At 38.0% G+C, this 27,811-nt stretch overlaps 2 protein-coding genes across 2 annotated transcripts; both read right to left on the reverse strand.

Annotated features, from left to right (window-relative positions):
- Positions 1–57: 57 nt before the first annotated feature.
- Positions 58–27,770, reverse strand: LOC108833607 (DNA replication licensing factor MCM3). The gene is made up of 16 exons (XM_057007851.1): positions 27,760–27,770; positions 3,800–3,873; positions 3,610–3,716; positions 3,236–3,444; positions 3,013–3,143; positions 2,699–2,937; positions 2,382–2,618; positions 2,136–2,290; positions 1,839–2,047; positions 1,587–1,746; positions 1,296–1,495; positions 1,141–1,200; positions 971–1,060; positions 694–872; positions 378–597; positions 58–294 (listed from the first exon to the last, which is right to left on the reverse strand). The coding sequence occupies exons 2-16, from the start codon at positions 3,860–3,862 to the stop codon at positions 238–240; spliced, it is 2,316 nt and encodes a 771-aa protein (XP_056863831.1). The 5' UTR covers positions 3,863–3,873; positions 27,760–27,770; the 3' UTR covers positions 58–237.
- Positions 15,529–18,645, reverse strand: LOC108855705 (3-oxoacyl-[acyl-carrier-protein] synthase I, chloroplastic). Its single transcript, XM_018629583.2, has 7 exons — positions 18,111–18,645; positions 16,969–17,400; positions 16,570–16,743; positions 16,368–16,481; positions 16,151–16,252; positions 15,934–16,000; positions 15,529–15,844 (listed from the first exon to the last, which is right to left on the reverse strand). The coding sequence occupies exons 1-7, from the start codon at positions 18,558–18,560 to the stop codon at positions 15,777–15,779; spliced, it is 1,407 nt and encodes a 468-aa protein (XP_018485085.2). The 5' UTR covers positions 18,561–18,645; the 3' UTR covers positions 15,529–15,776.
- Positions 27,771–27,811: the final 41 nt, after the last annotated feature.

Below are 27,811 nucleotides of genomic sequence, written 5' to 3' on the forward strand. Positions count from 1 at the left end.
AGGCTGAATGAGTTGAGAACTTAATGAAGAGGTTGCATGGTTCACGTACACAAGATCTTTAGGAAGAAAGCGACACTGACTAGCAATAGATTTGTGTTTTTTGCTTAAATAATAGATGCAAAGACGAATTAAAAAGAAATACTTTGGTCCCCAATAGCTTCTCTTCTCCCAGTACTACACTACTTTTGAGTTCTCTAATAAGAGGAAACTACTTTAAGTGCATGTCTTCATGAAGGATCAAATGATATGGACTTTTCCGTCGCTGATCATCACTTTGTTATCATCTTGCAGTTTCTGCATAAATCCACAAATAGGCTTAGTAACGAGGAAATGTTTAAACAAATAAAAAGAAATGAGACGCTAATTTTGTGATGTACCTCTAATAGAGCCATAATCTCATCTGCAGAGTAACGAGAAGCTCCAACTCCATTGTTGTTGACTACTGTCTCTATATCTGCAATAGAAATGTCGTCCAGCCTGTTTGTCCTCATGTGCTGCCCAAACACTCGCTCAAACGTTTCAATCCTTGCTGCAGAGACAGTCCCACTAAATTGCTCCGAGGGAGGTTCGTCGACGTCCATCGGATCTGCTGCTTCACTGAGTGAACCAGCAAAAAGAAAAAGAACAATGTATTACTATTAGGATTAAGATAGCTGCAATATGAGCTTAGATGGAAGGAATCAAATTAGATACCTTTCGACGTTTGCAGAGACATTCTCTTGATTGCCTCTGTTACCACTTGGTGTTCTTTCTTGTTCTGATTGTTCCCTTTGACGTTCTTCTTGTTCCCGCTCATCCATCTCTGTCAGTTCTTGATGATATATTGCAAAGTTCATCAGCTTCAAGGCAGCCTCTGCGTCGACTTTAGTAACCTTTAGAAACAAAAAAGTACATTTTAAGAGTGAAACTTAGTACAATTTATTCACGACGACCAGGTAGACAAAACAGAAGATTTGAGATGGTTTGTTACCTTTCTGCTCAACTTCAGTTTGGCATGTGCGGTGGCAAGACGGATTATTGTCTCTAGAGTTCTTGCTGTTATCGGAAGCGTACCTCCAGTCTACAAAGATGTGGATGGTCATGTCAAATACAAGTTTCCTAAGACGAAACACAACAAATCATACCGAAATGATTTTTTACCTTGGTATCAGAACCTGCATTTCTGAGATCTGCATATGCTTCTGCAATACGTTCAGATGCCTGAAGATTCAATAACAAAAGAAACATGTAAGCGGAAAAAAGCTTTATCAGATATCAAATAAGTAAATCTGCATGTTTAAAGTTCAGTCTCTCACTTCATCAGTAAGCTCTGGCTGAATTCGATGTTTGGCATAGTGAATGTACTTCTTGAGGAACTTAATCGTAAGAGTTTTCTCATTTGTTTGGCCTCTTTTCTTCTTCTTCCCATGCAACATTCGGTTATACTTAACAAACACTTCACTTTCACCATCTTCCTCTCTCCCATACGGCAAGTTTCCATCTGGCCCTGCCTCCCCTATAATACACTCAAAAGGCAGATATGTCTCAAGTCACTGATTGTGAATGAAATGTTTATAAAATCGGAGAAAAATGGTTTGTCAGGCTACCTCTATCGTTTTGGTAACGATGCATGCGCAAGACGTGTTCTGATATCATGCTATCTATACCAGCATCCATTTGGTCCAACACGATAAACAGCAGATCAAAACGAGAGAGCAGCGAGTCTGGAAGTCCAATGTTCTTTGTTGGAGTCAATGATCTATCATACTACAGGCAGGCACAAGAGTAGATTATCAGAACAAAGGATACTTGGTAGTCAATCGAGTCAACAGATCAGGACAAGTTATATGCAAACTTACGGTTCCATAGATGGGATTTGCTGCTGCAACCACACTGCATCTAGCATTTAGTGATGCATGGATACCAGCTTTGGCGATTGTTACAGTCTGTTGCTCCATCACTTCGTGTATAGCAACTCGGTCCTGATCGTTCATCTTATCAAACTCGTCAATGCAGACGATACCTTTATCAGCGAGGACCATTGCACCAGCTTCCAGTCTTCTTTCCCCTGATGATAAAAAAGAAAAGAAAATTGATTTTCGTGAGGCAAAGCACTTGTACCTTTTTTTCTAGCCATTGTTGAAAAAGTCTTTTACCTGTTTCTTGGTCAGACGTCACAGCTGCAGTTAACCCAACACCGGAAGAACCACGGCCTGTAGTTGATATTGCCAAAGGTGCAATATTCATTATTGCTCTAAGAAGTTGAGATTTGGCAACAGATGGATCACCAACCATCATCATGTTGATGTCCCTGAAAGCAAAAAAAAAAGAGTTTTGGTTAACAGAAACTTAGAAACAGCCATACCAGTGAACTGAAATTTATTTTCTAAGCATGAACTTACCCTCTTAAGTGGGTTCCGTTCTTGAGGTTCTTTTCCATACCACCAAGCATCAGTAGTATGACTGCTTTCTTGATCCAAGCGTGCCCATAGATAGAAGGTGCCAAGGAACGAGAAAGGAGATCAAATGCATCATCTCTTGCTGCAATCTTTTTAATCTCCTGTAAGTCTCGTGGGGTGTATATAGGTGCATTTGCTTCTTTGTTGAGCAGAGAGATATTATTGGCTATGAGGATAGTCCTACACAGATAAAGCTCTGTAAGGTTTATCACAGTGAAAAAGACCATACTGAGATTAAGAGGTTTTAAGAAAACACGCACCTAAAGACTCCATTAACGCTACCCTTGCTTTTGCCTGGAAGAGCTTTGTAAATGCCGACAATAGCCACTCTATCTCCAGGCTTGCAAGAGTCAACCAAGTCATCCTCAGCAATGACATCAACGCTTCGTGGAAGCTGACCAGGAGCAGCGTTTTCAGGCACTTCTTGAATTGACAAGGTCTGGTGATCTTTGTATTTGCACAGACCATACTCAGTCACCAATAAGTTGCCATTATCATCCTGAACATAAAAAAAAAACTCAGTAACAGACAAATCTTCCAGCAACATCAGATTTAAAGAAACATATGTAATTACCCTAGTGGGATAGACAGAGCCAGTGGGTAAACCCGCATGGGACGTAATGTCTCGATACTCTCGATTGGTAAATTCACCGGTAGATGGACAAAAGTGGACACTTTTAACAACCTTTGGCCTCACAAGAGAGCCTGAAAGCAAAAAAAGATGTGTCAGTGACTTTAACTCATCAGAAAAACAAGAACGAGTAGAATAAATAAAAAAAAAGAAGAAAGAGACTTACATTTGGTGACAATGCCCTCAACACAGACCAAAGATCCAATAAACTCAGAGAGGAGCTCTCTAGGTGTGACACGGCGAGAGACAAAATGACCTTCGAATCCGACAAGGACCTGTTCACCTTCTTTCAAGTATTTAGGGTCAATATTACGGGTAGCTTCAGTGGCTGCGTCGCAGAATGACTGCATGTACTCAATTGGATTCTTCAGTATCCTACACAAAAAAAACAAAGGAATCAACTTTAATTGAAAAAACTGAGAGAAACAAGCGAAATCATTATCATCTACTCTGACTGACTCCTAGTCCTAGGGCTTAATCTTTATCCCCAAATTGACAAAACCCTAAAATTCCAGGAATCAAAATTGAGAGAGGAGGAACCTAGAGGAAGATTCAGATTCGCGGAAGTGAGTATGAATGTCAGATATATTCACAATGAGACGGTGACGCTTGTTCTGCACCAGCGCCTTGATTTCATCCATGTAGATCTACACAAAACAAACTCCAGTTATACGAATAGAAGATTGAGATGTCTCGCGAGAGAGAGAGAGAGATAAGAAAAGGAGTTTACGTTTTCGAGGAACTGGATGAAATCTCGCTTGTGGCGAAGCCTCGTCTCCTCCGGCACATCCATTTCTTACCAAAAATCAACCAAATCTCCTTTCTTCCTTTGAACTCGGACTAGTGAGTGATTGACTGATGAATGATTCATATACCTAAAGGCACAAAAGGAGAAGGGTTTAGTGTTGTTGTGGCGGGAAATTGTGAGATGACCTGTTCCCTTTTTGGCGGGATGATTACAGAGTTGTGTTGGGCCTGATTTTAATTGGGCTTTTATGTACGCGCGTTGATTGAACCAACCAGGCCTCGGTATTTATAGTTATATCCAAAAAAATATCTAATCCGATTTGTAAAGATATCTTAATGGACTTGTAGAGCCGTAATTTGATATCAGATATCATTCAAATTCCATTCTTAGTCAGGAAAGCTGATGTTTCATTGATTTTCACATAAAATAAGTTGTGCATCTAATTTCGAGTTTTTGGAAGATTTCCGATCAAAATATTGTGCATTTTGGTGTAAGCAAATCCAATGTTGCGCCTTTTACATATGAATTGACGTAATGAGGTATCGGATGGAAAACCTCTGTTTGGCAAAAGAAAAGAAATCACTAGAAGCGTTACTTGAAAAGAAAAATTACTAGAATATGCGTGTGTGATTTGGAAAAAATAAATTACTAAAATATGGACTAGTGTTGTGTATTTTAATGAGTGAATTTGCTCAAAATCCTAAAAAAAGTTGGATATTAGGGATTTGCTATAGGAGAAGGAGGAAATAGTAGTGATATGGAGAAGAAAAGTGGGAGGATTTAGTGTGTGGGATGCAAATAGGGTGAGTTTGGTGGGTAGGGAGTGCAATTATTCTATTTTAATCGGCTGTGTGTTTTTATTTTAAAAACACAGTAGCTATGTAATATAACCATTTTTCATAATTCTATTTTTGATCAAAACACTAAATCTCTAATCAGATCTTTCTCCCTCTTCAAAACTAAACCCTAAACCCCCCTCCCCCATGGATTAGTGAACTCATGGACAAATATTTAATTTCTATACTTTTCAAATTTGAAAAAAAAATATTTTAGAAACGTTTTTAAACCTTATTTTAATGATTTTCGTGAAAATATGAAAAAAACAGTTTTTTGATTTTTGAAATATTTTTATCAAATTCTATAAATCAAATAAAAAATATTCACGTTTCCGATTTAATTTTATGATTTTTCGTTAGATATATAAAATTAAAAGAAGAAAACTGTCTAATAGAGAATGAGAATTGAGATATAGGGACATGAGAGGAATTTCCTCTAGGGAAGTGAAGGAAACTCGCGCTTCCGGCCTTCGTTTTTATAATAACTATTTCAGGCGTTAAATTTTAGAGATCTACAAGTAATCTAGTGGTAATGTAAATGTGTTTTTAGAAAAGATGTGCAGTGTCGCACACAAAAAAAAAAAGAAAAAAGATGTGCAGTTCGAACCTTGTGGCTTCATTTCCTTTGGATCATACTTTTAGAATTTTTTAGTTTAATGGGCCTTAATTTTTTTAATTGCTTCTGGTCTTACTATTCTCAAGTCCGACACTGGATATTAAGATGTTGTATTGGTTCTTTCATTCCACTATTTAGGTCTGATTTTGCATTAGTGGAAAAAACATAATCAATGTTTTAATATCCGACACTGGATATTAAGATGTTTAATTGCTTCTTGTCTTACTATTCCCCAAAGTTTTCAATTTAGTAAGGTAAAAAAAAAATTGAACAAAAAAAAGTAAGGTCAAAATTATATAGACTTACGTGTGTATAATATGAAATGTAATGATTGTAGTCTCCTTGGATATGTTGTAAAAGGGCTGTTTATTTTATTTTTCTCTTTTCATGTTCTTTCTTTTTTTTTTTGTAACTGGCTTCTCTTTTCATGTTCTTTCACTGTCTATGAATCATCTCAGCAGCTTGTGATCATTTCTTAAGAAACCAACCACATAGTTTTGCTAAAAGCTATTTACATCTGCACAAAATATAACAGAAGAACAAAAAAAAAATTGTTGTTGAAGGAATAACAACCACGCACAATGGTTAATGTTAAACACATCTCATAATAAGACTACGTATAAGTTTACACTCACCTAGTACTTTCGTCTTATTTCCATGGTTTGGTAAAACATATCCTTGAAAATGAAATCATACAATATACAAACAAAAGTATACGTACGTGATACATGTGTATATTTACTGGTGTAACGACAATTTCCGTCAGAAAAAAAAAGAGACGAGAGGGGCCGGGTGTTCTTTTTACTTTTTCAATCTTTTCCTTTTTTCACATAAAGTGTGGAAAACAATTTGCTATATTATTGAAATGCAGATTGCGTTGCACATAGATTTGATGTTTGCAAGTTTTGGTGTGAATTCTAATTTTGATTCTATTCTAATTTGAAATGGTTTTGTAAGATTTAGAGTGATCCACCATAATGTGATCCTTGGAAGATTGTTTTCCATAATAAATAATTTTTTTTTATAATTAAGAATTTAGTTATGCAGTTCAATAATTCATCAGGTCTCGTGAACACGAAAGAAAAACACAGAGACAATCAAATTGCTTAAAATGAGAGATATGAAAATCTGTATTCATTATTTGTTGCTTAGTAATAAATACTAGAGTAGGGGGAATTGTCACATTAAATTCTGAGTGAGAAGAAAGAAGCATCAAAAAAGGATTAGGATTATTAGTTATTTAAAAGACTTACAGATGGAAGTTGTAGTACATATAAGGGAGACAAATGATTGCCATGAACCAGTGTCCTGTAAACAGATAGAATACACATAGAACTCCGGTAACACCACGTAGTTTATCCTCGACGCAGAGTCGTATGGGTTGATGTAATCAAACTCCAGATCCACTAAACAAACAAGCTGCCAAAAAAATGAAAAATATATATTTTTTATTTCTTCTTCTATCTCTCAAAACATTTTGGGTTATTAACCAACACTACGAGAAAAATAGTGAAATTCTGACGACCATTCCGACGGAAAGCGAAGTCGTCGGACTATTCCGACCATATTCCGACGACATACCGACGAAATCCAAAAACACGGGTTCGTCGGTATTTCGTCGGAATAGTCCGACAAACTTCCGATGAAGGGCGGTCGTCGGAATATTCCGACGAATATTCCGATGAAAGCCCGACAAAAATTATAACCGTTACATTCGTCGGAATTCCGTCGGAAAATACCGACGCCGTTCCGACGGAAGCTCTCGACCGTTGGCGAGAAAGAATATGCCCGTTTATAGCCGTTAGACATTTTAAAAAACCGACGGAATTCCGACGGATTTTTTATATTTTGTCGGAATTACGTCGGAATGGCGTCGGATTGCCGTAAGCATTTTCCTATAAATGCAACCTCTCCTCATTCATCTCATTCACTCCTCATTCTCTCTTCATTCTCTCTTATCATAAGAAATTCGAAAAAATCATGTCTTCTGGAGATTATTTTCGTTCGTGGATGGATAGACCTCATTTGGATCCCAACACCAATTTGCTTACAGAAGAATACGTTCGAGGTATTGGAGAATTCATGAAGCTTGTTCAACAGCACCCGGATGCAAATACTGGTATGGTAAGATGTCCCTGCTCTTCTTGTAATAACAATAGAATTATAAAAGAATGGGAAGTTTGGAAACATTTGTATAGAAAAGGGTTTGCACAGAATTATAAAGTTTGGTATCTTCATGGGGAAACTGGTTTTGAATATGGTAGTAGTAGCGAACCTCAGCCTGTTAGCGAACAACCTCAGTCTTTTGGTTGGTTAGAAGAACCGAGAATGGATGTAGATTATGGTGTAGGTACTGAGCAGATGGTACATGATCATTATAGAGGGGAAGAACCAAATCTCGAATCGGGGAGATATTTTGACATGTTGGATGCAGGAAAACAACCTTTGTATAAAGGTTGTAGAGATAGTCATTCACCTTTATCATCTGCAAGTAGATTGATGGGTATTAAGACAGATTATAATTTGGTTGAAGAATGCGTAGATGCGATAGCTGATTATGTTAAAGGTGTTCTGCCAGAGGATAATCTTGCACCGGGTTCATACTACGAGGTTCAGAAACTTGTTGCGGGTCTTCGATTACCGTACGAAGTGATAGATGTATGTATCGACAACTGCATGATCTACTGGGGAGCGGATAAGGATCGGGATAAATGCAAATTTTGTTGGAAACCTCGTTATCAGGAAACGAGGGGAAGAGTTCCGGTACCATTCAAAAGAATGTGGTATTTGCCTTTGACGAAAAGATTGAAGAGGTTGTATCAGTGTGAGCGCACGGCGAAGGCAATGAGATGGCATGCAGAACGTTCTACAAATGGTGAGATTAGACATCCTTCAGATGCGAAGGCTTGGAAACATTTCCAATCAACATATCCAGAATTTGCTGAACAGGAAAGAAATGTTTATCTGGGATTATGCACTGATGGTTTCAGCACATTCCGACGACTCGTGGTTAATTCAGGGTTTAGCCTTTCGTCGGAATTCCGTCAGAATATTCCGATGGAATTCCGACGGATTAATAAAATCCGTCGGAATTCCATCGGAATATTCTTACGGAATTCCGACGACCTGAATATTTGAAATTTTTATATCATAATATATCTATATTTGGATACCGAAACTACTTTAATAACACATATTAGATGTTTAATATAATATTACATATCAACCGTTCGAGTTTTACAAGTTATTTAAATAATTATATATGTATATCATTGTTTTCATAACATCTCATCTTAATACTCATATACTTTCATTCATATTAATATAAACTTACACTACAAAACACAATTGTGTGTAAAAATTGGATTTGAAAACCTTATTATAGTTAATCTTTTTTAAATAGTCTATTTATTATCAAAGTTTTGGATTTGATCAGTAAGAAACTTGTTTTTAAACCCTAAACCACAAGTCGTCGGAACTCGGTCAGAATATACCGATGGAATTCCGACGACCTGCCCCCATTCCGACGGATCTATGTTCATCGGAATTCCGTCGATTTGTTACTTTCCCGAAATTACAAACCGCGTGAAAATTTCGAGTGGACCGCGTGAATATTTCATTAAACCGCGCATTCAATTTTTTATTCGTTTTCCGACGACATACCGACGGACCCGTGTCCGTCGGTTCCTTTAAATAAAAACAGACCATTCTTCCTTCTTCACCATTTTCGTCTCTCTCTCTAAATCCTCTCCGTTTTCTCTCTCTTCTCCGGCGATTCTCACCGCGAATCCGGCGTCCCCACCTCCAAGAATCCATCCCACCGGCGTCCCCACCTCCGTGAATCCATCCCACCATGTAAGTATCATCTCAATCTCTATCTTTTTCATTTTTTTTTGAGTTTAGGATGTTAGATTTTAGGATTTGAGGTTTGATTGATTTGCATGTTCGAAATTGAATGGATAGTTTAGGATTTAGGGTGTTAGATTTTATGATTTGTTGTTTTTTTTTTGGTTTATATATTGGATTTGTTGATTTTTTAAAAACGTTTTTCATATTTTTTATATATCTAACAACTTTTTCTATATTTATAAAAGTTTATTAAAACGTTTTTATGCAGATAAAATATTTTATGAAGATAAAAAACTTTTTTTAATATTTTATATAGATAAAAACGATTTTTAATATTTTATATAGATAAAAACAATTTTTAATTATTTTTATGTATATAAAAACTATTTTAATATTTTATATAGATAAAACGATTTTTAATTATTTTTATGTATATAAAAACTATTTTTAATATTTTTATATAGCTAAAAACGATTTTTAATATTTTATATAGATAAAAACGATTTTTATATTTTATATAGATAAAAACGATTTTTAATTATTTTTTGTATATAAAAACTATTTTTAATATTTTTATATAGCTAAAAACGATTTTTAATTAATTTTATGTAGATAAAAACTATTTTTAATATTTTTTATAGATAAAAACGATTTTTAATTATTTTTATGTATTTATAAAACCATTTTCAATTTTTTTTAGGATAAAAAGAATTTTAATTTTTTATATATATGTTTTGACTTATATATTAATTTTATTTTCTAGGTCTGATGATTCGAGTTCTCGTCAGCGTGCCCGACCTCGTCGTTCCGCACCCCGTGGCCGAGCTAGTTCGGTGAGCAGTTCCCGTGCATCGGGTTCGTCGTCTCACGAACAAAACTCGGTTCCTGTTGCTCCGGCTCCCGCTCCGGCTCCCGCTCCAGCCCCTGCAGCCGCTCCACATGACCCGGGGGTCATGCCAGTTGAAATATTGGTTCAACAACCAGGTCGAGAGCATCTCCCGGTTCTCGAACAATACCCACGAATGGGACACTCGACTTGGTTAGTATTTTTTTTTTATAAAATAATTATTTTTTTCCTTTTAATCTAACATTTTTTTTTAAAGGTTCAATAAGTCGACCAGTGGGATTAGCGGGAGCATCACCCAGATGATGTATTCGATGCTCCAGATGGGATATGACAAGTGGACTTCGATGCCTTCCGCGGAACGCGAGTTGTGGTTTCGTCAGTTCGCGGTAACTATTAAGTTTTTTTTAAAACATTTTTAAATTTTTTATATTTTATATGTACTAATCAAATCGTGTGTTTTTTGTAGCAAGAACTTACTTGGGACTCCGGCCTGACGGAAACAATCCGTCAGGCATTCAGCCGCAAAGCCCAGACCATCTATACGAAGCAGATCTACGAGTGGAAGCAAGTATGGCTGGATGAGAGGAAGCCCCGGTTACTTAGCGGGACGGTGTGGACCCAATTGATCCAGCACTGGGAGAAGGAAGAGACTATAGAGAAGTCTCTACAGAACTCCGCCAACCGGAAGAGCGATCGTGGCGGGAAAGGTATTTACGTGCACAACCTCGGCGCTTGCAGTATGTCCTCTAAGGAGGATCAACTGGTAAGTTTTTTTTTATTTGTCTTTCTAGTTACTTAAATAATTTTTTATATGCATTACCTAACACATTTTTTTTTAGATTCAAGAAAACGATGGTAATCCCGTCGATCATCTCGTCGTCATTAGGGAGGCCTACACCAACAAAGGGACGGGTCAAATTCAGGATCCGGTGATCAGAGAGGTCATTGAGATGGTGGAATCTCAAAAAGAAGCTTTTCTAGCTTCTCAGCAGCCTCTTTCTGACGACGATTCTACGGGTGCTTCAAACAACATGTCCCGACTGCAAATCAACGAGCTGGTTGAAAAGGTAATTTTTTTTTCTATTCTTATATTTGTTTTTAATACTTTATTTATTAATTTTATATTTTTTTCTATTACTATATTTTACTAACTTAAATTTTTTCTAGGCGGTCCCTAAAAAAAGGGTTATTTGGTAGGGTTGGCCCGTCGTGCTTCTTCATGTCCGACTTCTTCATCTCAAGTCCCGTACGCCGATCCATTGATTCTAGAGCAGCTACAGAACAAGGATCAACGGATTGGAGCATTGGAGGAGCAGAATGCTACAATCCTTGCTGAGTTGGCAGATCAGAAGAAGACCAACCTCGAGATAATGCAGAAGTTGGATCGTTTGTTCCCGGATTAGTAGTTTTTTTTTGTTTTTTTAATTTAAAACTTTATAAATGTTTTTTTTTCAGTTTGTATTAAAACTTATTTTCTATAATATTATTATTAGTTTCTTAATTTCAGTTTTTGTTTAAATTAATTTTAATATTTAAAAAAAATAAAAAAAAAAAATTAATTAATAAAATATATAAATCAGAAATTCCGACGAAATATTTTCGTCGGTATATTCCGACGACACCTTCTGTCGGTATATTCCGACGACATATGTCGTCGGATGATTCCGACGGATCCTTTCGTCGGAATATACCGACAACTCATCTCGTCGGAATTTCCGACGACTACGTTCGTCGGAATATTCCGATGCAATTGTTGTCGTCGGAATCATGAGTTTCCGATGAATACGGTGATCGGAATAGTCCGACGAACTTCCGAGGGAATTCGTTATCGGAATGGCGTCGGAACTCCGTCAGAATCGGGTTCATCGCTATCCGTCAGAAAATCGTCGGACTGTCTGATGGATTTCCGACGAATTTTTTTTCCGACCAACTGAAACCGACGACCACTTTCGTCGGAATGTCGTCGGAATAGCTCTATTCCGACGACATTCCGACGGTTTTGTCCGTCGGTATGCGTCTGTTTTCTTGTAGTGCAAAGCTTGTGATCAGCGCATGTAATATTTGAAACTCAGACAGCAACACACTACAAGATTGACTCCATTATGCTTAAATGTAGCTCCTTTATACATAACATTCCCAAAAACGATGGATGTTAATCTCCTCCATGATCATCTTAGTTTTTTTTTGCTGAGAATGTGTATTTTTAAGTCGATGGACAAAAACATCAAAAGAAAGCGACTCTACCAGTAATTGAACCCGCAATCTCCAATTTCGTAGTCCGGCGCCTTACCGATTGGGCGCCAATGGAGTCTTTCGGTTCAGTTTTCCCTTGTTTTACCTTTGCTCACCTTTTTTATTTACAATTTTACATTATACGTTTTGTTTCTTTCAGCTTTGAGAACAAATGGATTCAAACTTCTCTGGGTGCTATACCAGCAAACTGTTTCCGTATTAGATGCGTTTTCCCCCAACCTATTCACGTTGCTATTGGTCAAACCATAAGTGGGAAAGCTCGTTTTGTTGCTGTTACTGACCAAAGCTACACCATAGAGATAACGATGACAGGTTCGTTACTCTCGTTTGTTTTTTATCATTTAAATACTTTCTAACTTGATTTCTTCTTTGCAGCTGAGACATTTGGTAGAGTTGGAAGTATGATTCGATTTCAGCAAACGGAATCTAAGTTCAACCTTTGTGAAGTAGAGCAACTTTCTGTGATACCGCGAGCTCCAAAGGCACAGGTAAAAGAAATGTACCTTATTTTTTTTTGTGACTGTTCTAATCATTCTTGTGTTGGTCCAGGATGAATTAGGGGAATGGTATGGCCAGTTCCAGAAAGGCCTTAAAGATGAATTCCATGGATTGTTCTTACCCTCCAACTTGGTCGAAAGCTTTGATTCTGCAAAAGATGCATCATCTTCCATTGTGGTGGCGATTCTAATTGGAACCGAGAAGAATAGGGTTAGCCATCTCATGCTACCCCCACAGTGGACAACCGAAGGAGAGCTAAACATATCAGCCATCCCAATGGAGGACATTGATGTAGCGGAAGCTACGATAACACAATGAATCCTATTTAGTCTGATAATACATAGATCAAAGTCTTCTTGATTCGTTGAGAACTCTCGAGTTCTATCCGTAAAAAAAGGAAATAAAGGGTTTCAAACCTCTCTTCATAAAATATCAATATCAATAATCTGAATACAAACTAAAGTCTAAATGACTATATATAAGAAAACCATGAAAACCCTAAAACAATTAATGCAATTATCTTAATAATAAATAAAACATCAAATATTAAAATATTTAGAATATTCCTACATTCTTTGCATCTGACATGCATCTCAAAGGGACAACGTTGATTGGTTATATACGCTCGGGTGCACCTGGCAAGGGACCAACAGCAGGTGATGTTGCCTTCCTAACCAAACATTTTGGTCCAGAGGCAGTTGTTGACATTTTCTCCTCCACTACCTCCACCGGAACATCTACGTTGGCTTTATACGAACTCTCTAAGGAAGGATTTAAGAAAACAAGCTGGACGTTGGATGAAAAACTGTCTGCTATGTTCCTGGTATAAAGCTTGTCCATCCTATAAATTGAGTGTTTCTATGGTTCTAATGTGATTTGATGTGTTTGCTAGGTTCCTCGTGGTGATAAATGGAACTACAACACTATCAACAGCAGCATGAAGAACATGCCGTATGGTTTAAGGATTGATTATGTTTTCTATAGTAAAAGAAATGAATCATATGTATCTAAATGAGATTGATTATGAGCCGATGAGTTGCATAATGAGATTATGATTATATTGTATCTAAAAGTATTGGTACATTTCACGAAAATGAGATTATGATTCATTTAGAATCTATTTATAGCCAAAACAGAAAATTGATTGATTATGTTTTCTATAGTAAAAGAAATGAATCATATGTATCTAAATGAGATTGATATTCAAGACTTCTCTGGTGAATAAGAAAATAAAAAGAAATCAAAATTCTGATTTACAATGTCTTATATTTAATCTAATTTAATCTGAAAAAAAACTCTTTTGAGATCTTATCCATTTTTTTCTTGCTTGTCATATTCTCATTTTTTTCAGGATCTTGAATGAGTCTTCATGTAGGAGATCTCAATCTTTACAATTGTTTTTACCTTTGTCGAATGAGAAAAAGATGGAGCATTCATAACAGTGGTCGGAGTTGACGGGTCGACAATAATATCAATTGGAATAGATTGATTTTTCAACTAAAATAATATTAAAATATTTTCAAACACATGCATCAAATACTTTATGTCTATTTTTATTACATATGTAAAGAACGTATGAATTTAGTTTATCATTAATAAAATATGAAATATTATTCACATAACATAATTTGTGCATATAAATAATCTAAGGATTTAATTTTTTTTGACCCAAACTTGCGAGTATTGTTAATGGTCCACTAGCTATCAATTTTTTTTATCTATTTGACTTTATCCATTCGTTGAACTTGGCTTTAAGAAAAACGATAAGTTTCAACTCATGATATACAAATGGCTACGAGTTAATCCATTAATCCATTAATCCATGAGATATATAAATTTGTCTATATAAAACAACCTATCAAAAACTCTCTTTTTTTCTTTCCATTAACAACACTCATCTTTTTTGGATAATGCCATACTTTCATGCTATTTTCTACACCAGAAGAGAGCATGAGATATCTGTCCATAGGACAAAAGTAGCTGATAGAGGTGTGCGTGATTCAACATAGAATTTGATTTGGCATGAACTGGTTTTGATATTCCACAGTCGGATTTACCCATCTTTGCTAGCACTTAACACATGTTCAGTTGAAAATGGATTACAATGTATATCAGTTATGTGATCCTCATGATCTAACTATCAATTTAGAGAGTGTTATTCAACTGGGTATTTTAATATTTTAAATCTAAACATAGTCCAATATTATTCTAATGATGATTCTACATTATATTTTAAAATCTATTGTTACAGGATATGATATTTATAATCTTATTTAAAATATGGTGCTATTCAATAAGAGGAAAATTTATAAGGATGTATTCGATCTAGAGTTTGAATGGATTTGTTTAATTAGTTTTCAGATGAATTTATATGAATCCTAGAGTTTAATATGATTTTATTAAAGCATTCTAAAATATCACCTAAAACCAAAAAATATTTGATTTTTTTAAACTAAGAAATTTTATCTAAAACACTTTAAAATCAATTGAAAGCTTTAAAAATCATAATTAAAAATATTTTCAGTAATAACAGTAAATATCATAGTATTTTATAAAATATCAAATTCAATATCAATGAATATTAAATGTTTAAAAAAATATGTTTAATAATAGTAAATTTATCATTTTATTACAAATCAATTCAAAATTCTCAGCAACTACCAATCAATTCAAATTCAGTTGTAAAAGATTAGAATTTTCTTTTTTTAAACTGATTTAAATCATTTGTTATGGATTCTCATCGTAAATGATTGAAATCATTTTTTTTTCAAAGTAGAGAAAGAGATGTACATATCTTGTTGAGGGAAAAAAAGATGAAAATCTCTTACTTGATTTTTATTCTGACACTAACACCATTGCTACAAAGATTCTTGGTTTGTTTAGGCAAAGTATGAAAGGAACTAAGATACAACTTTCCGTACAGAAACAAAATCTGAAATCTCAACCAGCTTAATGAACAATAAGAAAAAAGAAAGAAAAAAAAAACTGAATGGAACCGAACCATGAAGCTGCAAGGACGATAGTGGTGATCGAGCAGAGAATCTAAAGGGTATGAAGGAATCAGGGTTTGAATGCAGAGAATGCCACGACTGAGTTATGCCCACCGAACCCAAACGAGTTTGATATGGCTGCACCAGAAAAAAACAGACACACCATTATCAGAGAAACCATCGTGGGTTTTTAATCAAAATGACAAAGAAGACCCGTCGTCACTTACCAACATTCACCTCATGCTGTTTCTTCTCGTTTGCAACCGTGTCAAAGTCCACTGCTGGTTCTGGGTTCTACAATGACAAACAACAGAGTGTAAGAGTAAAACGAGAAAGCCAAGGTATCTAAATCCACTATGAGTGGATCCTGTTCGTGGGTTCTTGCTATGGATTATGTCGAACTTGTAAATGATTTTGTTTTAGAAAAGGAGAGAATGTATGTACAAATTGGTTGATAGAGGGATGAAGCCATCCAGTGTTGATAGCCTTCACGGTGGCAATGGCTTCAAGACCTCCAGCTGCACCTAGGCAGTGACCTATCATAGACTGTAACACGATGCATTCACAAAACTGTCATGCATAGGAAATGTAAAGCAAACCAATACAGGAAATAGAAGACGAGAAGAATTAAAAAAAATAGCATTGAGCGTTGGGGACGAACCTTGGTGGCATTGATTTTGATCCCTGAAGTGCTTTTGAACACCTTTTTAATGGCATTTATCTCAGCAAGATCACCAGCAAGAGTGGAAGTTGCATGGGCATTGATGTAGTTTACCTGGAAAAAAACGTTCAAACAATCACAAGCTATAAGTAATAAAATGGAAACCCTTTTGTTAGAAGCCTGAAAAGTTAGTTCTTGTTACCTCCTCGGGCGATACACCAGCATCTTCAAGGCAGCTCTCAATGCAGGAAGAGACACCAAGCCCATCGGCTCTTGGATCAGTCATATGATGAGCATCACAGTTAACAGCACCTCCAAGATACTCTGCTACAATTGGAGCACCACGTTTCATCGCATGTTCCAAGCTTTCCATCACCTATTAGAGCATATAATAAGTTAACACCAATTAATGCGTCTTTTACATTAATTGGTTGGATGAAACCAACTTTGTTACAGCAATTCAAATGCAATGACATTTCCTGAGCTAATCAACTAAGGGGACAAATGTTTCAACACAGAGAGTAAGGATCCTCCGCTACAGACAGCACTGATCAGACCCAAACACAAATTAATAGTTTCAATGTGAAGAGTAGAGACATACCAGAACACCAGCTCCTTCACCCATGACAAACCCATCTCTCTGTTTATCCCACGGCCTTGAAGCAGTTTGAGGGTCATCATTTCTCTGCGACAGTGCCCTGCAAGCAACAAAACCTCCCAACCCAATAGGTATAATAGCAGCCTCGGTCCCACCAGCAACCATCATATCAGCCTCACCACGGCGAATGTGGTTGGCAGCAGCGTAAAAGCAGTAGTTAGAGGTGGCACAAGCGGTAGAGATGGAGTAGTTGGGACCCATAAGACCAAGATCAATCGCCAACAAAGCAGAACCCATGTTGGTGATAGCATAAGGAATAAAGAAGGGAGATATCCTCCTGTGGCCTTTCTCAACTAGAGCTTGAACACCGTCTGAAAACACAGTCAAACCACCCATACCCGTCCCAACTAGTACTCCAGCTCTCTTCTTATCAATCTACAACAACATCCACAAGTTCAAAAATATTCAAAAAAGTATTTGAAAAACACTTGCAAAGTATCCAAATTACCATAAAGTATCAAAAGTATCCGGATATTTTTATCCGAAATATCCAAAATATTCTCGAAATATTCAAGATTTATATCTGAATCAACCTAATTGTTTGATATTTTACCAAAATTTTGATATTTAACACTAACTACCCAAAATAACCGAACCAAATTTTGGTATTTTCCGGTTTCTAGTTTTAGTATCCTAGCCGAACCGAAACTACCCGAACGGAAACCGAAAATAAGTAAGTAATAAATGAGTATCAAAAGTTTCCGGATATTTTTATCTGAAATATCCAAAAGACTCTCAAAATATCCAAAAAATTTATCTGAATCACCCTAATTGTTTGATATTTTACCCAAAATATCCGATATTTAACACGAACTACCCGAAATAATCGAACCGGAACCAAATCGGAACAAAATTTTGGTATTTTCCTGTTTCTAGTTTTAGTATCCTAGCCAAACCGAAACTAACCCGAAAAATAAGTAAGTAGCAAATGGATCCTCTAGTCCCCTATCAAAACTACCCAATACCCAAAATTCCCAGGCATAGTGTAAACTCATGAAAGATAAATCAAGATCGGACATGAACTATAAACTGAATCAGTTCTTACAAGATTTGAACTTCGATGAATCTAAGAGAGAGATTTGTACCGTGTTAAGCTTATCACCACCAAGGTTGGCACTTTCGAGAGCCTTCTTCCCAGCGACAATGCAGTACTTCAAGCAATCATCAAGCCTCCGCTCGTTCTTCCCATCGATGTACCCTTCGGAGCTAAACCCACGGATCTGACCACCGAATCTAGTCGGGAACTTGGACGCGTCGAATCGATCGATCAAGCTGATTCCACTCTCGCCGGAAAGGAGTTTCTCGTAGTAAGCGTCGACGTCGTTTCCGAAGACGGAGACGAGGCCCATTCCGGTGATCACGACGCGTTTTTTCGGATCCGTCTCGCGTTTGGGAGCCGATGCGGAGATGATGAAGGAGCGTCTCCTGGCGAGGGGTCGAGCATTGGTGATCTGATGGGATTGGAGGTTGGAAGGTGTTCGGAGTGGGTTCGGCGGAGGAGATGCGCGGAGGGAGGAGGATTGAAGAGCTTGCATGGCGGAGAGGAGAGGGAGGGAAGGAGGGAGGCGATAAGTACGATGTTGTGCAAAATGTGATGTGCGTTTGCGAAGGGAGGCTTCAGTTCGTCAGATTTCACGAGCTGTTTGATTTTTAAAACACTAAAAATAAATAGAGGAAGTTTATCTTCTGGTCCCTATATATTAGCACTATTTTAGTTTCGGCCGTGTAATTATTTTTACAGGCTTTGGTCAGATGTTACGTCTCGATTAAATGAGATATGATTTTTGGGCTTTTTGCAAAAGTGACTCAAAACTTGAAGTCAAACAGAAAATTAACATTTTCTTTTGATTCATTTTTTTTTTGAGTTTTTAACCCCACACCTGCATTTTATCTACGAAAATGCCATTAACTTTTTATTTTTTTTGTTTTTCGAAAATTGCTTCTTTACTGTCTCAACCTCATCTTCTTCAAGTATTTACAATATTGCCACTGCAATAAATAGTGGGAACAACCTTGTACGAACTGTTTGGATCTTTTAATGCCATTTAATGCACGTAAATCTCTTTACACTCTCTCTGTTTCAATTGTTATGAACTAAAAATAACATTTCTTTCACTTTCTCTCCATATTCATCCAAAAAACTCAAGCTTTTGATTCAAAATATAGGCGATGGTTGACAGAGCCATATTTCTTTCGTTTTGACTTACGGTTGCTTTCGTTTGAGATTTTGGGTGGTTGGAGAAAACCTTGTGTGCAAACGAAGTCATCTCACCTAGTTTAAGGTACGAATTTGAATTTTTTTTCAAAATCTGTTGGCGTAGAAGACTTACAAGTAAGTCATCTGTATGTAGAATACTTACTGATGAGTCTTCTGGTCAAACGGACGACTTAAACTAAGTCGTCCAGCTTTGTTTGTTGAAAAAAACTAAGTCGACTTATATATAAGTCGTCTACGAGAAACATGCTAGTTTTGCATTTGACCGAATCGTGTCAGATCTTTGACTATTTCTGGACGACTTATAATTCAGTCGTCTCTGGGAAAGTTAAAATTTCAATATTTTATTAAACTAGACGACTTACATGTAAGTCGTCTTAGGTTAGTTCTGTAGTTGAAAAATAAAACTTCATAATTTAACTTTTACCAGACGACATAATATAAAGTCGTCCCGTCATAAGACTAATTTAAAGTCGTCCGGGGAAAGCAAAGTCGTCCAGAATTTTTCCCAATTTTCTGGTCAAACCTTGCTTATCCCGGACGACCTTAAATTAAGTCGTCTAGCTGGACGACTTTTAGTTAAGTCGTCTGGAGAAAGTTAAATTTCAAGTTTTATTTTTCAATTACAAAACTAACCTAGGACGACTTACATGTAAGTCGTCTAGTTTGAATAAAATATTGAAATTTTTACTTTCCAGAGACGACTGAATTATAAGTTGTCCAGAAATAGTCAAAGATCTGACACGATTCGGTCAAATGCAAAACTAGCCCGTTTCTCGTAGACGACTTATATATAAGTCGTCTGATTTTTTTTTTAACAAACAAAGCCGGACGACTTAGAATTAAGTCGTCCCTTTTAATTTTCAATTGCAAAAGTGACATCTTTAGACGACTTACCTTTAAGTCTTCTGGACGACTTAATTCTAAGTCGTCTGCGATAATGTTTATTGAACTTCTTCATTTTCTCTATGTTTACTAATGTGTTTTATTTTGAATATTTGCAGATGATTTTTAAGTTACATGCAGTGTATGGAGAATGGTTGTTGAGAGATTTCCGTTGGAATTTTGTGGTTGATGATCTCAAAGGAGCAAGATTGTTTTTATTGAATGAAGATTCAACACATGCTGAACTTGTTGCAATGGCTCAAAAAGATTATAACCTGGACATGAGATCAGTGACTGTGGAGATTAGCTACTCATTACCAGCAGAAATAATGATGACTCCAGGCAGTCCTCCCATTCATGTTACAAGTGATAGACAAGTTCGAAACTTGCTCGAGATACTCAAAACGCATAGAGTATGTCTTTGTGTATCAAGCCGCAGCAAGGTGGAAACGGTTTCAGAGAAAAGAGAAGAAGCTGGTGAATGGGAAGAAGATGTTGGTGGTAATGATGAAGCTGGTGAATGGGAAGAAGATGTTGGTGATAATGATGAAGCTGATGAATGTTTTGAAGATGTTGGTGATAATGAGTCTGTTGAAGATGAAAATCAAGATGGGGAGGAGGAAAATGGGGAGGAGGATGCTGATAACACTATTGTTGGTGAAACAAATCAGAATGGTCGGGATTACAGTCTTTATGGAGATGTTCAAGATGAGGACGAGGAAGATGATGATAATATTTGTTTTGAAGAAATTGAAAAGACATATACTAAGACAAATGCTATTGAAGGAGGAAAATCAGATTGTACCAGCATCTATGTCAACCAGAGTTTTGTTAGCAAGGATGCACTGCTTTCAGAGCTGCGGTTGACAGCAGTGAGAGGTAAGTTTTCTTTCAGAATATACAAATCAACAAAAACTCTCCTTGTGGCAATATGTCGGGTTAGCGGTTGTGGATGGAAGATCAGAGCGAGTGTGAAACATGGGCCAAACACGTTTTGGGTAACAAAGTATGTGGAAAAACATTTATGTTCAATTGGAGACCGAATCGCTCAGCGGAGACACTGTACTCCAAAGTATGTTGGTAGTCTTTTCATTGATCGTGTTGGAATCATTGATGGGATAACTCCACAGCATATCACTGATGTAATGAGGAACATGTTTGGCATGACGTTTGATTACACCACTTCATACAGAGCACTGTTATATGCACAAAAATTGGTGAGAGGATCAGCAGAAGAAGGGTATTCGCGTCTGCCTTCATATCTCGAGCAAATCTCCATTGCAAATCCTGATTCTATCACGGCTATAGAACTTGATTCTAAGAAAAGATTTAAGTGTCTATTTCTCTCTTTTGGAGCTTCTATCAAAGGTTTTAAGTATCAGAGAAGGGTCATTGTGGTGGATGGAATTCACCTAAGTGGAAAGTATGGAGGTGTTATGTTAGTTGCAGCCGCACAAGATGGCAATTTTCAGATATTCCCATTGGCTTTTGGGATCGTGGATGCTGAAGATGAACCTTCTTGGGAATGGTTTTTCACAAAATTGGCTAGTTGTATATCTCATGACAAGCCTCTGGTGATAGTCTCCGACCGGCACGCGGCCATTAAAAGTGCGTGTGAGAAGGTGTTTCCTTGGGCAACCCGAGGAATATGTTATTATCACCTTCAAGATAACATTGACAAAAAGTTTAAAGGGAAACATCTCATGTACTTGGTGAAAGTGGCTGCTTATGCGCACACGGTTTACGATTTTGACCGGTACATGGCTGAGATACGGAGTGCAAACCCGGAACTTGCAACGTATTTGGAGAAGGCCGACGCCAGGCTATGGTCAAGGGTTTATTGTAAGGGGAACATGTTCAACATAAAAACAAGCAACATAAGCTGAATCTATTAATTCCGCACTGAAACGAGCAAGAGGATTTCCGATTCCGTTCTTGCTGGAGTTCATAAGGCAGAAGTTAGGAAAATGGTATTGGAAAAGAAGACAAGATGCTTTGAGTCTCCCAACTGAACATAGTCGGGGTGTTGAATACTTGCTTGCTGTTCGATCAGAGATAGCGGATACGATGACGGTCGAACCAATTGATGGATGGCGTTTCTTTGTCAAAGGTGGCAAAATGGACTGTGTGGTTGATTTGGAACATGTAAAGTGTGATTGTGGTGTCTATGGAGTGGAGAAAATACCTTGCTCTCATGCTATAGCTGCTGGAACACATGCTGATTTGCATATCTCCACACTTGTTTGTCCACTTTACTCAAAGAATCATCTGTATGCAGGATACTCAGAGAATATATATCCTATCGTGTCACAACATATTGAGGAACGAGAATGCTTTCCTCCAAACGTAAAGCGTGGTCCGGGGAGACAGAAGAAATCAAGATGGCAATCTTGGTTGGAGCTATCTAGGATGAGAGGACACAAACCCAGGAAGAAACACAGGGCACGGAGATGCTCAAACTGCAAGGAAACTGGCCATACGAAACCACAATGTACACAACCAGTTGACTAGTTGTCCAGACGACCTAAATTTAAGTCATCCAGTCTTGATTACCCGTCCAGACGACTAATTGTTAAGTCGTTCAGTGTTTCGTCTACCAGATAACCTTCAAGTAAGTCGTCCAGAAGACCTTCTACTAAGTCGTCCAGTGTATTTTATTTTTAGACGACCTTCTACTAAGTTGTCCAGTGTATTTTATTTTTAGACTACCTTCTACTATCCCTTCAAGTGTATTTTTTTTAGACGACCTTTTACTAAGTCGTCCAGTGTATTTTATTTTTAGACTACCTTCTATTATTTTTAGACTACCTTATTTGTAAGTCGTCCAAACCTACCAAACGACTTATTTGTAAGTCGTCCAGCTGGAAAACCATCCAGACGACTTATTTGTAAGTCGTCCAGCTAGAAAACCTTCCAGACGACTTATTTGTAAGTCGTCCAGCTGGAAACCCTTCCAGACGACTTACTTGTTAGTCGTCCAAACCTACCAGACGACTTATATATTTACAAATCTATACAAAGACAAGTTCAAATAAATCATACACAAGTTAGAAAATCTATACAACGACAAGTTCAAATACAAATACACAAATCATACACAAGTTAGAAAATCTATACAAAGACAAGTTCAAAGCCATACACAAATCTAATCATACATGCCCACGAACATACCACCATCCTCATTATCTTTCAAATGCTGATCAACAAGCTCCATCCATATAACCACCGCCATATTATCCCTCATAGTCTTCGCATTGGACCTAGCAAAGTCTTTAGGGCTAAAGGGGACCCCAAGAGCATGACATTCAATGTACTTTAGAGCGTACACGCCACAATCATCATTGTTGGCCGTGGGTACATCTTTCAGCCGTCTCTCATATGTGTATCGCTCCAACCCGTATTTGACCTGTAATTTGTCGGTGTCTGCGCACTCAACAAGCAGATAAGGAACCATCTCGAGAAAAGGCTCCATTATCTCATCCCATGCTTCTGGTATGCTAGATGAAGGTATGCTGTCCCAGACGTCTATGTGCCTCTTAGGGATCGATATCCAAATAGCAACCCAATGTTTGTTGTCCAAGTTCACTGGTGCATAGATATCATCAATGTCCTCCCCCCCACTTCTTGTTTGATTGGCAAAATGAAGGCATTGATCCGTCATAAAAACTCGATGCCCCACTAGGTAGCATTCTTCCTAAACCTTTGTGATCAGGTTCCGATGCTTTGAAGAACATATACTGGTCTCTCCAAGACTGGGAAAAGTTGTTATCCAGGAAGCACATTCGCTCGCTCCGGAAAGCTTGTGGGTTCTCCTGATACCTCTGCCTCAGCACATTAATCCAAGCATCTATATGCTGCATATAAAATAATACAAGTTAGAACCTTCCAGACGACTTTTATTTAAGTCGTCCAAACCTACCAGACGACTTATTTGTAAGTCGTCCAGCTGGAAAACCTTCCAGACGACTTATTTGTAAGTCGTCCAGCTGGAAAACCTTCCAGACGACTTATTTGTAAGTCGTCCAGCTGGAAAACCTTCCAGACGACTTATATATTTACAAATCTATACAGAGACAAGTTACCAGACGACTTAAAGATAAGCAGAAGACTTACTACGTCTTCCAGCCATGCTTTGGGTGTCCGGAGAATGTGATACCACCAAGTTGGTGATGTACGCGGTTTGTCCTCTTGCTTAGTGAAATAATCACTGCAAACAAAAAAGCAATCAGTTTTGGTAGACTAAATCAAGCTATTATGGGTAAAGCAATCACTTACAGATCAGTTTTCAACCAATCAGCGAGCTCCTTCAACTTAGGTCTGTTTAGTGTGGGAAATGGATTATACTTTCCCACTCTAAGGAGTTTTTTTTCTCTCTGCCGTATAAGGAGATATCTGCGTGGGAGCAGGTTTCTTCGTTCGTTCACTCCTTGCACGCACATAAGCAGTGGGAGCTGTTTTGTCCAATACAACCAGGCTCGGTTCTGAAACTGGAACGCTTAGATCGGTGGAAGCGAAGCTCGGTTGTTGATTGTTGGAAGCGAAGCTCGGTTGGTCAGTGGAAGTGAGAGGAACAATCTCTTTGGAGGTGACACCATCTGCTTTATCCTCCGGCAAGATCTTATATACCGAGATCGCCTCATCTGCTGTATCCTCCGGCAACAATCTCTGCAATAAAAGTTGCACACAAGTTAACCCTGGACGACTTAAATAAAAGTTGTCTAGACGACTAGTTGACCCTGGACGACTTAAATAAAAGTTGTTTGGACAACTAGAAGATCCTGGACGACTTAATTCTTGTTGGGAGAGGATTTGATACTAACCTCTTTGGGCAGAGGAGAAGGTTGTTTCTTTTGAGGAGTAGGCTGTTTCGTTTGAGGAGAAGTCTGTTTCTTTTGAGGAGTAGGCTTTGCCTTTTGAGGAGTAGGCTGTCTGGTTTGAGGAGTAGGATGATTGGTTTGAAGTGTAGGCTGATCCTTTTGAGGAGAAGGCTGTTTCTTTTGAGGAGTAGGCTTTGCCGTTTGAGGAATAGGCTGTCTAGTTTAAGGAGTAGGATGATTGGTTTGAAGTGTAGGCTGATCCTTTTGAGGAGTAGCCTGTTTGTTACTAACCCCGGTTTCTGTGGCTTGAGGGGTAGGCTGTTTGTTACTAACCCCGGTTTCTTTGGCTTGAGGGGTAGCCTGTTTGGTTAGAGGTGTAGGGGTAGCCTGATTGGTGACACCAACCTTCTTCTCCACAGCTTCCAATCTATCAGACATCTTCCTAATCTTCCTGATGCACTTCTTAAACCCATCTTTCATCATGTCAGCTAAGTCCTTGAATATATTTTCCAACTCCTCTCTGGTCACCCAACTAGCCTCTTCTCTAGCCTCTTCTCTAGCCTCTTCTCTAGCCTCTTTAGGAGCCTCTTTATGAGCCTCTTTACGAGTTTTCTTCCAAGGTCTCTGATTGTCTTCCTCCTCCTCCTCCACCTCCACCACGACCATCTCTTTGGCTCTTTTCGATGGAATCACAAACTTAGGTTTTGTACCAGTGACTTCCCAGCAATCCATGGTCCACTTCCACGGTCTCCGATCATACATGACTTTAATGATGTTCTCCGCGGGCACGTCCACAACCTCAGAGTCCCATTTTGGCCATATTTCACTAGTGTCCTTCTCAACAAAGTTGATCACGCGGGTCTGCAGTAAATAGAAGAAGAATCGAGTTAGATATTTGAAACTAAATACTAAATAGACGACTTAATTATAAGTCAACTACTAAGTCGTCCAGCTGGACGACATTCCAGACGACTTATTATAAGTCGTCCAGCGTGAAGACCTTCCAGACGACTTATTATAAGTCGTCTACTAAGTCGTTCAGCTGGAAGACCTTCCAGACGACTTATAATAAGTCGTCTACTAAGTCGTCCAGCTGGAAGACTTTCCAGACGACTTATTATAAGTCGTCTACTAAGTCGTCCAGCTGGAAGACCTTCCAGACGACTTATAATAAGCCGTCTACTAAGTCGTCCAGCTGGAAGACCTTCCAGACAACTTAATTAAGTGAAGATGGAAAGGTACCTGACTCAAGATAGCAGCTTTCATGAATCTGCGGCCTCTGCTGCTCTCGTAAGCCAGAATCGGTGGAGACGGACTGTTTGCTCTGGGACTACCAATACTAGCACCCATTCCTGGAATAGCTGTGTACGCCCAGACCTGAAGAACTTGTATAAACCCATCCACGGTGTAACAGCCAGTAATATCTTTGTTCCACAAAGAGTCCATCAGCACCTTAAACGCGACTCTCCCCCATGGATAATTCTCAAACCGTTCTAAATCCATCACTAGTCTTGCCAGAGTAGATCGTGTAGCGGTTGAAAACTTTCTCCCTTCAATGAATCCAGTGAAGATGGAAATGTACGCGAGCCGCTTGCGATCTTCCTTGGACCAATCCCCGCATCTCTTCAGTGCTGCTATTATCTGATCAGTAGTTGGTCCAGCTTCCAGATGAACTCCCATCATCCCCCAGAAAGAAACCATCTCTTTGGTAACTTCACATTTTGGTGTCTCAAGGTCTTCGATGTACTCGCAGTTTAGACCAGTGATGTTTTCAAACTCTAACAGTGAAAACCTCGCAGGTTCTGGACCAACGAGACACCACATCTCGTACTTCTTCTTAATGTCCAGCTTTAAACAGAGCATGTAGTGAACCAGCCTTGAAGCCCAACCAAATCCCTGCTCCTTGAACTTGATGAAAACTCTCAATCTCGACTCCTTGAGCTCTTCAATTCATCATCAGTGAGAGCTTCCCTAAGAGCAGTATGCAACTTCTTGTTATCCGTATGATACGAAATGCTATTGTGGGGTTCTGGCTCTTCCCCTAATGTGTATAACCTACGGGAGAGTTCTGGAATATCCATCCTTTTTGTCTGCAAAATAATCAAAGACAACAATAGAAGTCAGAACACAAGCTAAATCAATCACGTCTTAATTGTTACTCCAGACAACTTAGTAGACGACTTATATTTAAGTCGTCTGGAAAGTCTTCCAAATGGACGACTTATATTTAAGTCGTCTACTAAGTCGTCCAGTTGGAAGACTTTCCAGACGACTTACTTACAAGTCTTCCAGTAGAAAAATTCAAGCGGACCTGATTAGTCGCAGAAGGAGTTGGAGTACTCGTCATTGTGGTTATAGATCTGAAAAAATAAACGTGAAACAGTGAGAATGAGTAAATTGATAGAGACAACGTTTTATGTTCATCTTTTCCTCGAGATTGATGACTTACCGGCGTTAGGATTTACAGAGAAACGGCGCTACGGTTTACAGAGAAGAAGCGGCGGCGCTAGGGTTTAGAAGAAGCGGCGGTGCTAGCTAGTGTTTAGAGGAAGCGGCGTGATAACAGGATTTTGCTAAGATCCTATTCAAATGTTGAAGTATAAAGGATGTCAATCCAATTCTAAGAGAATGCGAAGCACTAGGAATGCAAGACCATGCTTAAGCTAAATGCTATCAAGATGAGATGAGAGATTATACTAAAATAGGAATAAAAATGCAATAAAGCAAGAAACTTTCTTTAGATTATGAGAGTAAAGGACTCATGGGATAAGGGATTTAGACCTTGGGTGATCAAACTTAATCTAAAAGTGTCAGCTTTCAATCAATCTATCTACCTTAGACCTAGACACAAGAGTAAACAAACTCTATC

This window comes from Raphanus sativus, chromosome 4 (genome assembly GCF_000801105.2).
Source record: "Raphanus sativus cultivar WK10039 chromosome 4, ASM80110v3, whole genome shotgun sequence".
Lineage (NCBI taxonomy): Eukaryota > Viridiplantae > Streptophyta > Magnoliopsida > Brassicales > Brassicaceae > Raphanus > Raphanus sativus.

Coding starts and splice junctions, on each gene's coding strand:
- LOC108855705 (XM_018629583.2), bottom strand. CDS start 18,560: ATGCAAGCTCTTCAATCCTCCTCCCTCCGCGCATCTCCTCCGCCGAAC. Junction 16,744..16,968: donor GTGAAGGAGCTGGTGTTCTG/GTATGTCTCTAC, acceptor ATGCTCTAATAG/GTGATGGAAAGCTTGGAACA. Junction 15,845..15,933: donor ACAGCATGAGGTGAATGTTG/GTAAGTGACGAC, acceptor TTTCTGGTGCAG/CCATATCAAACTCGTTTGGG.
- LOC108833607 (XM_057007851.1), bottom strand. CDS start 3,862: ATGGATGTGCCGGAGGAGACGAGGCTTCGCCACAAGCGAGATTTCATC. Junction 1,747..1,838: donor CAAATCCCATCTATGGAACC/GTAAGTTTGCAT, acceptor GCCTGCCTGTAG/TATGATAGATCATTGACTCC. Junction 598..693: donor GTCTCTGCAAACGTCGAAAG/GTATCTAATTTG, acceptor TGGTTCACTCAG/TGAAGCAGCAGATCCGATGG.